This window comes from Aotus nancymaae, unplaced genomic scaffold (genome assembly GCF_030222135.1).
Source record: "Aotus nancymaae isolate 86718 unplaced genomic scaffold, 86718_ANA_hifiasm-v0.15.2.pri h1tg000088l, whole genome shotgun sequence".
Classification (NCBI taxonomy): domain Eukaryota; kingdom Metazoa; phylum Chordata; class Mammalia; order Primates; family Aotidae; genus Aotus; species Aotus nancymaae.
The window spans coordinates 12,408,313-12,422,721 of NW_026988503.1; the positions used below are offsets into that span (position 1 = coordinate 12,408,313).

Consider the following 14,409-nt stretch of genomic DNA (forward strand, 5'->3'; position numbering starts at 1 on the left):
CGCCACTTTCCTCACAATTACTAAAACTTCACATACCTTACAAGTCTATGCTTCTGCACATGCACTTCTCTTCTGAATCTCGATCTCCTCATACCTACCTTATACCTTGTACCGTGGGAAATAGTGGCACTCAGATGCAGTTGTTCTGTGCTCTGCTTCTAAGACACGTTGTTCAGGTCTCTTTAGTAGCATTTACCACTTTATATAATACATTGTTTCTGTAATTAATCCCTGCTAGAATAGTTATCCCATGATTTATTAATCCATTAAGTATTAAACTCATATTTAGCATGTCCATTAATATCTAACCAATGGATTTTTGAGATATGAACTAAATTTACCCCTCTATCCCCTGCATTTAGAACTATTAAGGGGAGACAAGTGTCAGTGACATATCTAAATGTTAGCTCTAGTTTAGTAGAGCTGATTTGGAGAACTCATCTTGGATCTGAACTTATCTGATAGCTGATCATAGTATTGGTAATGGCATGCATTCATCTCTTCCATGTGTCTCTCACAACTAATAATTCTTCCTCAGAAAGCTAACCCTGATTCACCTTAAAAGATAGGAAAAAAGTTAATGAATGTTTCTAAAATCTTTACTACAGAAGGGCCAATCAACAAATGTATGCATATTACATTGATAGTCATGCAGATAATGAAACATCATAATGGTTGTAAAACATGTGGCTTTGTTTTAATTCTGAAATATTCCTGAAAGTGGTTTATCTTTTTAACATTTAAATAATGGTTGCTGATAAATAATATTATAAAAGTTTTTATATGTCATTGCTTTAATGATCTATTAAAACTGTACCCTTTGATGAAATGCTTTTTTTGGTTTTTGGGATTTTTTTTGTGTGATGAAATATTTTTTAGCTGGGCACAGTAGCTCACACCTGTAATCCCAGCACTTTGGGAGGCTAAGGCAGGCAGATCACCTGGGGTCAGGAGTTCAAGACCAGCCTGGCCAACATGGCAAAACCCTGTCACTACTGAAAATACAAGAAAATTAGCAGGGCGTGGTGGCAGACACCTGTAATCCCAGATACTGAGGCTGGGGCAGGAGAGTCGCTTGAACCCGGGAGGCAGAGGTTGCAGTGAGCAGAGATTGCATCATTGCACTCCAGCCTGGGCAACAAGAGCGAAACTCTGTCTCAAAAAAAAAAAAAGAAATATTTTTTAATCCCAACTGGCAGTAAAATGTCATTGCATTTCAATTTTTTACCCAGAAGATGTTAACCTGTTAGTTAAAATTCCTTTTTTGGAAGTGGTGTGACAATAGCAGAATTTAAAAGTAAATTATTTTCACAGAATTTTTTTACATTGAAAAGAAACTGAGGCCATCAATACATGCTTAGAGCTGCACAGTTTTTTTTTTTGTTGTTGTTGTTTTTTTTTTAATTGTACTTTAGGTTCTGGGGTACATGTGCAGATCGTGCACGATCATTGCATAGGTAAATAATGGCAAGTTGGCTTGCTGCCTCCATCCCCCCATCACCTATATCTCACATCCCTCCCCAACCTCCTCACCCCCCACTAGCCTCCCCCAACAGACCCCAGTGTGTAATACTCCCCTCCCTGTTTCCATGTGTTCTCATTGTTCAACACCTGCCTATGAGTGAAAACATGCAGTGTTTGATTTTCTGTTCTTGTGTCACTTTGCACAGAATGATGATTTCCAGATTCATCCATGTCCCTACAAAGGACACAAACTCATCATTTTTTATGGCTGCATAGTATTCCATGGTGTATATGTGCCACATTTTCCTTGTCCAGTCTATCATTGATGGGCATTTGGGTTGGTTCCAGGTCTTTGCTATTGTAAACAGTGCCACAATGAATATATGTGTGCATTTCTCTTTATAATAGAATGATTTATAATCCTTTGGGTATATACCTAGTAATGGGATTGCTGGGTCAAATGGAATTTCTATTTCTAGATCCTTAAGGAATCGCCACACTGTCTTCCACAATAGTTGAACTAATTTACACTCCCCCCAGCAGTGTAAAAGTGTTCTTATTTCTCCACATCCTCTCTAGCATCTGTTTTCTCCAGATTTTTTAATGATCGCCATTCTAACTGGCGTGAGATGGTATCTCAGTGTGGTTTTGATTTGCATTTCTCTAATGACCAATGATGATGAGCATTTTTTCATATGTTTTTTGGCCTTATATATGTCTTCTTTTGGGTTTGTTTATTTTTTTTTCTTGTAAATCTGTTTTAGTTCTTTAGAGATTCTGGATATTAACCCTTTGTCAGATGGGTGGGTTGCAAAAATTTTTCCCCATTCTGTTGGTTGCCGATTCACTCTAATTATTGTTTATTTTGCTGTACAGAAGCTCTGGAGTTCAATTAGATCACATTTGTCTATTTTGGCTTTTGTTGCCATTGCTTTTGGTATTTTTGTCATGAAGTCCTTGCCTATGCCTGTGTCCTGAATGGTTTTGCCTAGGTTTTCTTCTAAGGTTTTTATGGTGTTAGGTCTTATGTTTAAGTCTTTAATCCATCTGGAGTTAATTTTAGTGTAAGGTGTCAGGAAGGGGTCCAGTTTCTGCTCTCTGCACATGGCTAGCCACTTTTCCCAACACCATTTATTAAACAGGGAATCCTTTCCCCATTGCTTGTTTTTGTCAGGTTTGTCAAAGATCAGATGGTCGTAGTTGTGTGGCATTGCCTCCAAGGCCTCTGTTCTGTTCCATTGGTCTATATCTCTGTTTTGGTACCAGTACCATGCTGTTTTGATTACTGTAGCCTTGTAGTATAGTTTGAAGTTAGATAGTGTGATACCTCCAGCTTTGTTCTTTTAGCTTAGAATTGTCTTGGCTATATGGGCTCTCTTTTGGTTCCATATGAAGTTTAAGGTGGCTTTTTTCCCTTTCTGTGAAGAAGGTCATAGGTAGCTTGATGGGGTTAGTGTTGAATCTACAAATTACTTTGGGCAGTATGGCCATTTTCACAATATTGATTCTTCCTAACTAGGAGCATGGAATGTTTTTCCATCTGTTTGTGTCCTCTCTTACTTCGTTGAGCAGTGGTTTGTAGTTCTCCTTGAAGAGGTCCTTTACATCCTTTGTTAGTTGTATTCCTAGGTGTTTTATTCTCTTTGTAGCAATTGTGAATGGTAGTTCATTCTTGATTTGGCTCTCTTTAAGTCTGTTATTGGTGTATAAGAATGCTTGGGATTTTTTCACATTGATTTTATATCCTGAGACTTTGCTGAAGTTGCTTATCAGTTTCAGGAGATTTTGGGCTGAGACGATGGGGTATTCTAAATATATAGTTGTGTCCTCTGCAAATAGATACAATTTGACTTCCTCATTTCCTAATTGAGCTGCACAGTTTTTAATAGAGTAACATACATAAGTACATAATTTTATTGTTGCAAATCAAAATAAAATTGTTCTGATAAAATAATGAATATTTGAAGTAATGTCAGCCCAGATAATTGAGCAGCTGTACTGAGTGGCGCGGTGGTCTAGGCACTTCTTGGACAGCATGTCTCACCTGCCGATGAAACTCCTGCACGAGAAGATCAAGAAACAGAACCTAAAGTTGCAGCAGCGGAACCTAAAGTTGCAGGGGGCCTCAAATCTGACTCTATCAGAAACTGAAAATGGAGATGTGTCTGAAGAAACAATGGGAGGTAGAAAGGTTAAAAAATCAAAACATTCTATGAATGTGGGCCTGTCAGAAGCTCAAAATGGAGATGTGTCTCAAGAAGCAGTGGAAAATATAAAAGTTAAAAAATCTCCCCAGAAATCCACCGTATTTACCAATGGAGAAGCAGCAATGCAGTCTCCCAATTCAGAATCAAAAAAGAAAAAGAAGAAGAAAAAGAGAAAAATGGTGAATGAAGCTGGGCCTGTTACAAAAAAAAGCAAACACCAAAAACAAAGGAGAATCTGAAGGAGAAAGTGCCGAGACTCCTAAAGAAACAGAAAATAATGTGGAAAAGCCAGATAATGATGAAGATGACAGTGAGGTGCCCAGCTTGTCCCTGGGACTGCCTAGAGCTTTTGAGGATACTTCATTTGTTTCTCTATGTAATTTTGTCAATTTTGTCATTTCTTTTACTGAAGGCAGTAAAAGAAATGGGTTTTACAAACATGACTGCAATTCAACATTAAAGTAACAGACCACTTCTGGTAGGCAGGGCTCTTCTAGCAGCTGCAAAAACAGGCAGTGGTAAAACCCTGGCTTTTCACATCCCTGCAGTTGAACTCATTGTTAAGTTAAAGTTCATGCCCAGGAATGGAATGGGAGTCCTTATTCTCTCACCTACTGGAGAACTAGCCATGCAAACTTTTGGTGTCCTTAAGGAGCTAATGATTCACCACGTGCATACCTATGGGTTGATAATGGGTGGCAGTAACAGATATGCTGAAGCACAGAAACTTGATAATGGGATCAACATCATTGTGGCCACACCAGGCCCTCTGCTGGACCATATGCAGAATACCCCAGGGTTTATGTATAAAAACCTGCAGTGTCTGGTCATTGATGAAGCTGATCATATCTTGGATGTTGGATTTGAAGAGGAATTAAAGCAAATTGTTAAACTTTTGCCAACACGTTGACAGACTATGCTCTTTTCTGCCACCCAAACTCGAAAAGTTGAAGACCTGGCAAGGATTTCTCTGAAAAAGGAGCCATTGTATGTTGGTGTTGATAATGATAAAGCTAATGCAACAGTGGATGGTCTTGAGCAGGGATATGTTGTTTGTCCTTCTGAAAAGAGATTCCTTCTGCTCTTTACATTGCTCAAGAAGAACCGAAAGAAGAAGCTCATGGTCTTCTTTTCATCTTGTATGTCTGTGAAATACCACTATGAGTTGCTGAACTACATCGATTTGCCCGTGTTGGCCATTCATGGAAAGCAAAAGCAAAATAAGCGTACAACCGCATTCTTCCAGTTCTGCAATGCAGATTCGGGAACAATATTGTATACAGATGTGGCAATGAGAGAACTGGACATTCCTGAAGTTGACTGGATTGTTCAGCATGACCCCCCCACCGATGACCCTAAGGAATATATTCATTGTGTGGGTAGAACAGCCAGAGGCCTAAATGGGAGAAGGTATGCCTTGCTCATTTTGCACCCAGAAGAATTGGGTTTTCTTCGCTATTTGAAACAATCCAAGGTTCCATTAAGTGAATTTGACTTCTTCTGGTCTAAAATTTCTGACATTCAGTCTCAGCTTGAGAAACTGATTGAAAAGAACTACTTTCTTCATAAGTCAGCCCGGGAAGCATATAAGTCGTACATATGCGCCTGTGATTCCCATTCTCTGAAACAGATCTTTAATGTTAGTAGCTTTAATTTGCCTCAAGTTGCTCTGTCATTTGGTTTCAAGGTGCCTCCCTTTGTTGATCTGAACATCAACAGCAATGAAGGCAAGCAGAAAAAGTGCGGAGGCAGTGGTGGATTTGGCTACCAAAAAGACAAAAAAGTCGAGAAGTCCAAAATCTTTAAACACATTAGCAAGAAATCACCCGACAGCAGGCAGTTCTCTCACTAAAGACATGCTTTTCTTTCATCCTGAATAACTTTGTCCTAAAGTGAATTTTTTCCCCCTTGATTTAACAGAGTTTTTGTAGCCTTTAGAATTTGGACTTATCTAACAAGAGTATAAATTGACTTGAGTTGCAACCACTGAGCACTATATTACTTCTATCAAGTCTCTCTTTTATTTTTGAGACATAAAACAGGCTTTATTTTCTTGGTTGCCCAAGGACAGAGCAAGGAATATCTAATCTTTCTTATGATTATATATTTTAATTTTAAATATCCCTCCCTCAGACACACAGATGTATGTTACTGTTTTAATACTTTTTGTACCTTTAAAATAATAATAATGAATATTTGTCTTAATTTAAAAGTTATTATCAAGAAGAGAATTAATGACTTTGATTTTTTTTTGTTATATTACATATTACATGCAAAAACCTTTGAGTCCTTCAGAATAATATAGGTATTATTATACTTTTTAACAGGAAAATCTAACGTGGTATGATGTGCAATCCCTTATACATTTCAAAAATAATGGAGCAAATTCAAGCGAGGATATGCTTCTACTTACAAATGGGCTGTGTAAGGTTACTTTAGCCCTTTCTAATGTTTTTATGCTCCCTAATTCATTATTATAACCTCTTTTATTTTCACTACTACCATGTTTTTTAAAGGAAAAAAAGTTATTTCACATTATACACTTTAATATTTTCCAGTTGAAAATGAAGAAGAGGCAGAAAGAGTTCTTTTTTCCTATGGCTATGGTGCTAATGTTCCCACAACAGCCAAAAGACGACTAAAGCAAAGGTAAAATCAGTATATATTTATTTAAGCTAAATGTAATTACATTTTTGCTTTCTGATGGTGTACTGTGTTCAGTGACAAAGTCCTTTATTCTTACTATGCATAAATATTAAATTTCTCACAAAATAAAACAGTAAGTAATAATCATGTATTTCATATATATTTAAATGAATTTAATGGTTTGTAGAATTGCAGTGTACATTAGAATTTCTGTAGAATTAGATTTGATGATAAGGACCTTGTTTTTATTTTCACATTAATTTCAGATGAGCTACAAATGCTTTGTATCAACAATATTCAGATTAAAATTCATTATGCTTCTTTTTTCTTTCTCTCATTTTTATTCACCTGCCTACATTCCTTGACATACATGTTAGGGAAAGTGATATGGAATTAATGCATATGTTGTGATTGAAAATATTAAAGGCTTTGTGAAAACCAAGAGAATATTTGGAATATCCACTGTTATCTTGTGAAATACAGCTTAAAAGTACAGTCAGCCCTCTATATCCATGGGTTTTGCATGTGTGAATTCAACCAACTGCTGACCAAAATATTTGAGAAAATAATGGATGGTTGCATCTATGCTAAATGTGTGCAGACTTTTTTTCTTGTCATTATTTCTTAACACAGTACAGTTATTTATATAGCATTTACATTTTGTTAAGTATTATAAGTAATCTAGAGATGATTTAAAGTATATGGGAGGGTATGCGTGGGTTATATGCAAATATTATGCCAATTGTATATGAGGTACTTGAACACTCATGGATTTTGGTATCCACGGGAGGTAGGGAGTGTACACTGGAATCAGTCATTCCACAAATACCAACAGACAACTGTACACTAACAGAAAATTGTACCTATATTAATTGGATTTCCAGTTGACCTGCCTGATTTTTATTCCTAACTCCTCTCTCTCACCAAAATTTATCCTATTTGCAAAACCATCTCACTGCCCCATTCACTACCACATCAAATCCATCAAATCTGAATGTTTCTTTCAGACTTCCAAGCACCTCCATAATATAGCCCTACCTCTCCAGCCTTATTTGCCTCTCTACCCCAAATGCAGATGGATGTACCTCTCTATTTCTCTGCCTATAAAACATCTGTTTTCTCTGTACCACACAGTAGAGCATTTGTCTTATCTCATTAGCTATCATTTTCTGTGTAATTTACCTATCTAGATGGAAAGTTCTTCAAGGTCAGCAACTTCATCTTTTTTTTTTTTTCTTGAGACGAAGTCTCACTCTGTTGCCCAGACCCTGAGTGCAGTGGCACAGTCTAGGCTCACTGCAACCTATCTCCCAGGTTCAAGCAATTCTTCTGTCTCAGTCTCCCAGGTAGCTGGGACTGTAGGCGTGCACCACCACACCCAGCTAATTTTTGTATTTTTAGTAGAGACAGGGTTTCACCATGTTGGCCAGGCTGGTCTCAAACTACTGGCCTCAAGTAATCCACCCTCCTCGGCCCTCCAAAGTGCTGGGAACACAGGAGTGATCCACCACGCCCGGCCTAGCAACTACATCTGTTTTTTTTTTTTGCCAGAGAGTCTCACTGTGTTGCCCAGGCTAGAGGGCAGTGGCACAATCTTGGCTCACTGCAACCTCCACCTCCCAGATTCAAGTGATTCTCCTGTCTCAGCCTCCTGAATAGCTGGGATTACAGGCATGTGCCACCATGCCCAGCTAATGTTTGTATTTTTAGTGGAGACTAGGTTTCACCATATTGGCCAGGCTAGTCTCAAACTCCTGACCTCAAGTGATCTGCCCGCTTTGGCCTCCCAAAGTGCTGGGATTACAGGTGTGAGCCACCATGCCCTGCCGACTACATCTTATTCTTTTTTATTTTTCACTATGTCAGTGCAGGGTACCTAGTAAAATTGTTTCTTCATCTGAGCATTTGAGAATTCAGAGCTGCTTTAAAACATGAACTGATTTAGACATTTAGAGACATTATATGCTAAGAAAAACCATCTTAACTCTGATACTTGTGTAGAAACTTTTAAGTGATGACTCAGAAAATGGAATGTCTGTATGGCTGTCTAAAATAATGTATCCTCATTAATATAGTGGTGAATTAAAAAAAAAGTGATGTAGGATATAGACCACTTTATGAAAAGCAAGGAAGAGATGCCTAGAACTTACGGCTCTTACCAGTTAAACTTAAATGTATGCCAAATTTTGATCAAGGCTATATGAATAGAAAGTATCAATTTGTAGCTGGAATGTTTAATTCTGTCTGGTGAGGATTCAGATATTTCTAAATAATGTATCATTTTTAAAAATCATTCTCATCCCATTTTCTCCAAAAGTCACAACAGGTAACCTAGGATATTTTATAATTTTCAGCATATCTTTTTCTGAATCTGATGTTACCTAAGGAAGAATAGAACATAGTTTCGTGGGTAAGAGATTTATCAGTGGTAAATGATAAACAAAATACTAAAAATTGAAATTTAAAGGGAAATGTCACATTCTCTTCTTTATTTTGGCTTCTGAATCTTTCAAAAGAATCTTTGTTACAAGAAAAAATAGGGCCAGATGCAGTGACTCACGCCTGTATTCCCAGCACTTTGGGAGGCCAAGGAAGGCAGATTGCTTGAGTCCAGGAGTTTGAGAACAGCCTGGGCAACATGGCGAAAACCCATCTCTACAAAAAATACAAAAACTTAGCTAAACATGGGGACATGTGCCTGTAGTCCCAGCTACCCTACCCAGGAGGCTGAGTTGGGAGGATCACCCAAGCCCACGAGGTCCAGGCAGCAGTGAACCGTGATTGTCCCCCTCCACTTCAGCCTGGGTAACAAAGTGAGACCCTGTCTCCAAAAAAAAAAAAAAGAAAGAGTTTTAGTGTTAGAAGTTTGCTTTTCTTAGCCCCAAATACTGAGTTTTTTTCAAAATTGCAAGCAATTATTTCTGTTGCATCTTACTATTTTTTTAAGAATTTTGAAAAATAAAGGTTGGCTTTTAATGTAAAGTGAAAATTTAAGGAACCACAACTGAATTCATATTCTAAATAATGTTAACTGTCCAAATATTCTAAAGATTCTATCACTGAGCTATCTCTGTGCCTTGAACATGTGCCTAATGGGCATGCTATTAATATCCCTGGCCAGCTGGTGCCAGGCATTCTTCTCATGGTGAGCCAGAGGGTTATTTTGAGGAAGTGCTTCTCAGGTCATCTAAGCTGAATGATGGGAAAGTAAGGCTAGATATCTAAAGAAAACATTTATGCATTCCTTCATGCATTCAACAACTTTTTTTTTTTTTTTTTTGAGACGGAGTTTCGCTCTTGATACCCAGGCTGGAGTGCAATGGCGCAATCTCGGCTCACCGCAGCCTCCGCCTCCTGGGTTCAGGCAGTTCTCCTGCCTCAGCCTCCTGAGTAGCTGGGATTACAGGCATGTGCCACCATGCCCAGCTAATTTTTTTTGTATTAGTAGAGACGGGGTTTCACCATGTTGACCAGGATGGTCTCGATCTCTTGACCTTGTGATCCACCCGCCTTGGCCTCCCAAAGTGCTGGGATTACAGGCTTGAGCCACCGCGCCCGGCCTCAACAACTTTTATTGAGTGCTTACTGTATGCACAAAATTGATCAGTAGTACTGAAGATCCCAGTTTAGAGTCTGACACATTTCTGAAGTTTGCAAAGTCCACACTTGAGTTTATAATGGATATTTGTAAAGAAGGCAGTTGGCTTTGTGCTCTTTTTATGTTTATTTGAGATAAAAACAGTATAATATTTGAGAGAATTATATTTAATCCTTCACATTTGAAATTAAAGGATTGGAGCCAGACGTAGTGGCATGCACCTGTAATCCCAGCTTCTGGGGAGGCTGAGGCAGAAGGATCACTTGAGACCAGGAGTTTGAAGCTGTAGTACACTGTAATTTCACCTGTGACTACCCACTGCACTCCAGCCTGGGCAACATAGAGACTCCTATCTCTCAAAAAAAGAAAAGAAAATGAGGCCGGGCACGGTTGCTCACGCCTATAATCCCAGCACTTTGGGAGGCCAAGGCAGGTAGATCACAAGGTCAAGAGATCAAGACCATCCTGGTCAACAAGGTGAAACCCCGTCTCTACTAAAAATACAAAAATTAGCTGGGCATGGTGGCATGCACCTGTAATCCCAGCTACTCAGGAGGCTGAGGCAGGAGAATTGCTTGAACCCAGGAGGCGGAGGTTGCGGTGAGCTGAGATCTCGCCATTGCACTCCAGCCTGGGTAACAAGAGCGAAACTCCATCTCAGAAAAAAAAAAAAAAAAGAAAAGAAAATCAGTGGAAACTTAAGGTGAATGATAACTCAGTCAGAACAGTAAGTGAAATATTTGCAAAATAAAGTTTTCGTTGTGCATCAGCCTATACCAAAATATATTAAAGTTTCCAAGTACTACACAATAGATTCCATTCATATTAAATTTTATTTAAAATATTATATATTCAACAACCAGAATTAGATATTTTAGGGTAACATTTAATTGGAGGGAGGTTTTTGATTTACTATAAAAGTAATGTCTGTTTTTATTTTTACTTCTTAGAGATGCAGTCTTGCTCTGTTACCCAGGCTGGAGTGCAGTGGCATGATCTTGGCTCACTGCCACATCCGCCTCCTAGGTTTAAGCAATTCTCCTGCCTCAGCCTCCCGAGTAGCTTGAATTACAGGCGCCTGCCACCACACCCGGCTAGTTTTTGTATTTTTAGTAGAGACGGAATTTCGCCACGTAACCCAGGGTGGTCTCAAGTAATCTCGAACTCCTAAACTCAGGCAATCTGCCTGCCTCGCCCTCACAAAGCACTAGGATTACAGGCTTGAGCCACTGCACCCAGCCATGTTTATTTTATAAAATTAGAAAATTATTGGTAATCCTACCATCCAAAATAACCATTTAGTAATGTATACAGATACATATAGTTTCTTACTTATTTAGGATATTATTGCTTGTAACTTAATAGTTTATTATATAGAATTCCATTCTAAACATTTTCTTATGTCATTGGATATTCTTCAGAAATATCATTTTTAATGGTAATCCAAAATGTTAATTTTTAGGACTTCTGTTTTTGAGTGCTATATTTCATTAATAAATTTTATAGTTACTGAAAAATATTAGTTGCCTGTTGCTACCCAGGCAATACCACAAAATTAAAATGAGAAAATGGATGTGAAATACCTGACCCAGAGTAGATCTTCAGTAAGTGCTAGGTTGTTACACCAATTGATGTGTTCTTAAAGTAAATTACATAGTTAATTTTAGAGGAAAAGCCAGGGTTCTGAAATCTTTTACTAGGTACAATTTGAGTTTTCATTTAAGACAACATTGTTTTAAAATTGTACAGAAGCCTTTTGAAATAATCAGTTGGGATACCCCTCAAACATGAAACTAGTTTTGAGATTCACTTTCTTTAATATCAGTCCATTTCTTAAGACATAATATTGTAAATCCAATTTCCTATAAAGTAGTTGCACAGTTTTTCTAGTTTGAAAAATGACTCTTAAAAATATCTTTTAAACACATTATAAGGTTACTCACATTTTGGAAGTTTCATAGAAATAATAATAACTAAATATTTTATTTTATTTTTATGGGACAGAATCTCACTCTGTTACCCAGATTGGAATGCAGTGGCGCGATCATAGCTCACTCTCAACTCAAACTCTTGGGCTGAAGCGATACTCCTTCCCTGTCCTCCTGAGTAGCCAGGCATGCATCACTGTACCTGGCTAATTTTTTTTTATTTTTTATTTTTTGTACAGACAGGGTCTTGCTGTGTTGCCTAGGCTGGTCTTGAACTGGTCTCAGGCCATCATCCCACCTCAGCCTCCCAAAGTCCTGGAATTACAAGCATGAGCCACCACACCCACCCCTATTTTTTAAAACTCTATCTGAGACATAACTGTAGAAAGTTACAAGGGCTTATACGATTAAAATATAATGGGCTCTCTTTGACTTAACATGAAAATCTAAAGTAATGTTTTTGTTTCAGTTGTGATTGTTTTGAAAATAACAAGACTTTCTGGTTACATGTTTTGGTTATGCTCTTTAACCTGCCACGCTAAATGGTGACACCCAGTCACTAATGTGGTCTTTATGTATGCCTCTGTGTTTGTTTTGGCTAATCTGAATATAAACCTTTTTTGCTTCCCTCTTCTAAGATCCCAGACTTATAAAAAGGATCCGCCTATAGCACCAAATCACTCACCAAAGCAAAACTCCCAAAGATTGACAATGCCCAGTATTGGTTGGGGTATGAAGAAACAGGAGGTACGAATGAACAGAAGTTCATTCATTCCATAGATAATTTCTAAATACCTCATTTGTACTAGGTATTTATTGTTGAACTGTAACGGTTTTTTATTTTCTGGATTCAGGTTTCTTACCTGATACGTGATAAGAATTTTTTTCTTCCATTCTGCAGATTGTCTTTTTACTTTTTTCTTTCTTTCTTTCTTTTTTTAGACAGAGTCTCGCTCTGTTGCCCAGGCTGGAGTGCAGTGGCACGATCTCGGCTCACTACAGCCTCTGCCTCCCAGTTTCAAGTGATTCTCCTGCCTCGGCCTCCCTAAAAATTAGCTGGAATTACAGGTGCGCACCACCATGCCCAGCTAATTTTTGTATTTTTAGTAGAGACGGGGTTTCACCATGTTGGCCAGGCTAGTCTCAAAACTCCTGACCTCACGTGATCTGCCTGCCTCAGCCTCCCAAAGTGCTGGGATTACAGACGTGAGCCACTGCACCTGGCCCTTTTTTTTTTTTAATGACAAAACTCAAATGTTTAAAATCTTTTTACTTTCTTAATGATGCATTTTGAAGCCGAGAATTTTTTATTTTTTGATCTAGTCCAGTTTATCTCATTTTTCTTGTTACTTATGCTTTTGCTGCCCTGAGAATCCTTTGCTAAATCCAAGTTTGTGAAGATTTACTCATATGTTTTCTTCTCAAAGTTTATAGTTTTAGCTTCTGTATTTAAGTCTTTGATCCATTTTAGTTAATTTTTTGGTGTCTCATGAGGTCAGGACTTTGTACTGTTATTAATGTGGCTACTAGAAAAGTTTAAGTTACATGTGTGGATTGCATTATATTTCCATTGGACAAAGCTGACCTAGACCAGTGGTCTCCAAACTTTTTGATACGAGTCCTTATTAGGAAAATACTTGAGTACATACTCAACAATATATGTAAATGTATTCATATTTATTTATAGATTATGTATGTGTATGCTATGAAATATGAATAGTATGTACATAATTATATAAAACCTACACAAAAAATGAAAAGTTAAGATAATTTAACATTAAAATAAATGTAAATAAAAGTTCCCACAGTTCAACAAATAATTTTGCACATAACTGCTTTTGAAGACCAATGGTCTAGATTATTATTAAAACCTTCTAAATGACGGTAGTGTTCTTCCTTCTGCAAGCCATTCTGCACACTGCTGATAGAGTATTCTTTCTCAAGTGTGGACCAAATCATGTCATGCCTAACCAACTTCAGGATAAAATCCAAACATACAAGGCTTTTCATAACATATCTCTGCCTATACCTCTCTAGCTTCAACCCTCACCATGCATCATATATTACTGATCCATACTATACTGCTTAGAATTTTCCCTAGCACTTCATTCTCTACTTATGCATTTCCCTCTACCTAGAATGCTGTTTCTCTGCTTTTTCACCTGATTAGTTAGTATTAGTTTTTATCCCTCAGTGGTATGCCTTTTCTTACCATTTAGCCTACTACAGTAATTTTTAAATTTGCCTATCTTCCTCAGTAGACTATAAGATCTTCCAGGTAGATATTATATATTCTCAGTGCCTATGCAGATTACGGGTTTTTAATGAATGTTTCTTAAAAGGAAGAGTTCATTAATATCTTTTTTAATGAATTAATGAGTATATTTCTTCTCATTCACCCTACTTTTCAGTAGTCCTCGATAGTCATCACTAAGAAAAAAATAGTAATTTTCTTTTATTTTTGTTTTTCTGGGTTTTTTTTTGAGACAGAGTCTCACTCAGTTGCCCAGGCTGGAGTGCAGTGGCACAATCTTGGCTCACTGCTTACTGCAACCTCTGTTTCCTG

The 14,409-nt window shown here is 37.7% G+C and overlaps 1 protein-coding gene and 1 pseudogene across 4 annotated transcripts in view; both read left to right on the top strand.

Moving 5' to 3' along the window:
- The window catches only part of PIBF1 (progesterone immunomodulatory binding factor 1), a 233,138-nt gene that overhangs the window by 129,462 nt on the left and 89,267 nt on the right, over positions 1 to 14,409 (top strand). For all 4 annotated transcript variants that reach the window (XM_012442862.3, XM_012442863.3, XM_012442866.2 and 1 more), the window contains exon 13: positions 6,230 to 6,320. In XM_012442862.3, coding sequence (XP_012298285.1) covers positions 6,230 to 6,320 — 91 coding nt within the window. The remainder of the gene's footprint in view (positions 1 to 6,229; positions 6,321 to 14,409) is intronic.
- Positions 3,160 to 5,568, top strand: LOC105710494 (ATP-dependent RNA helicase DDX18-like; annotated as a pseudogene).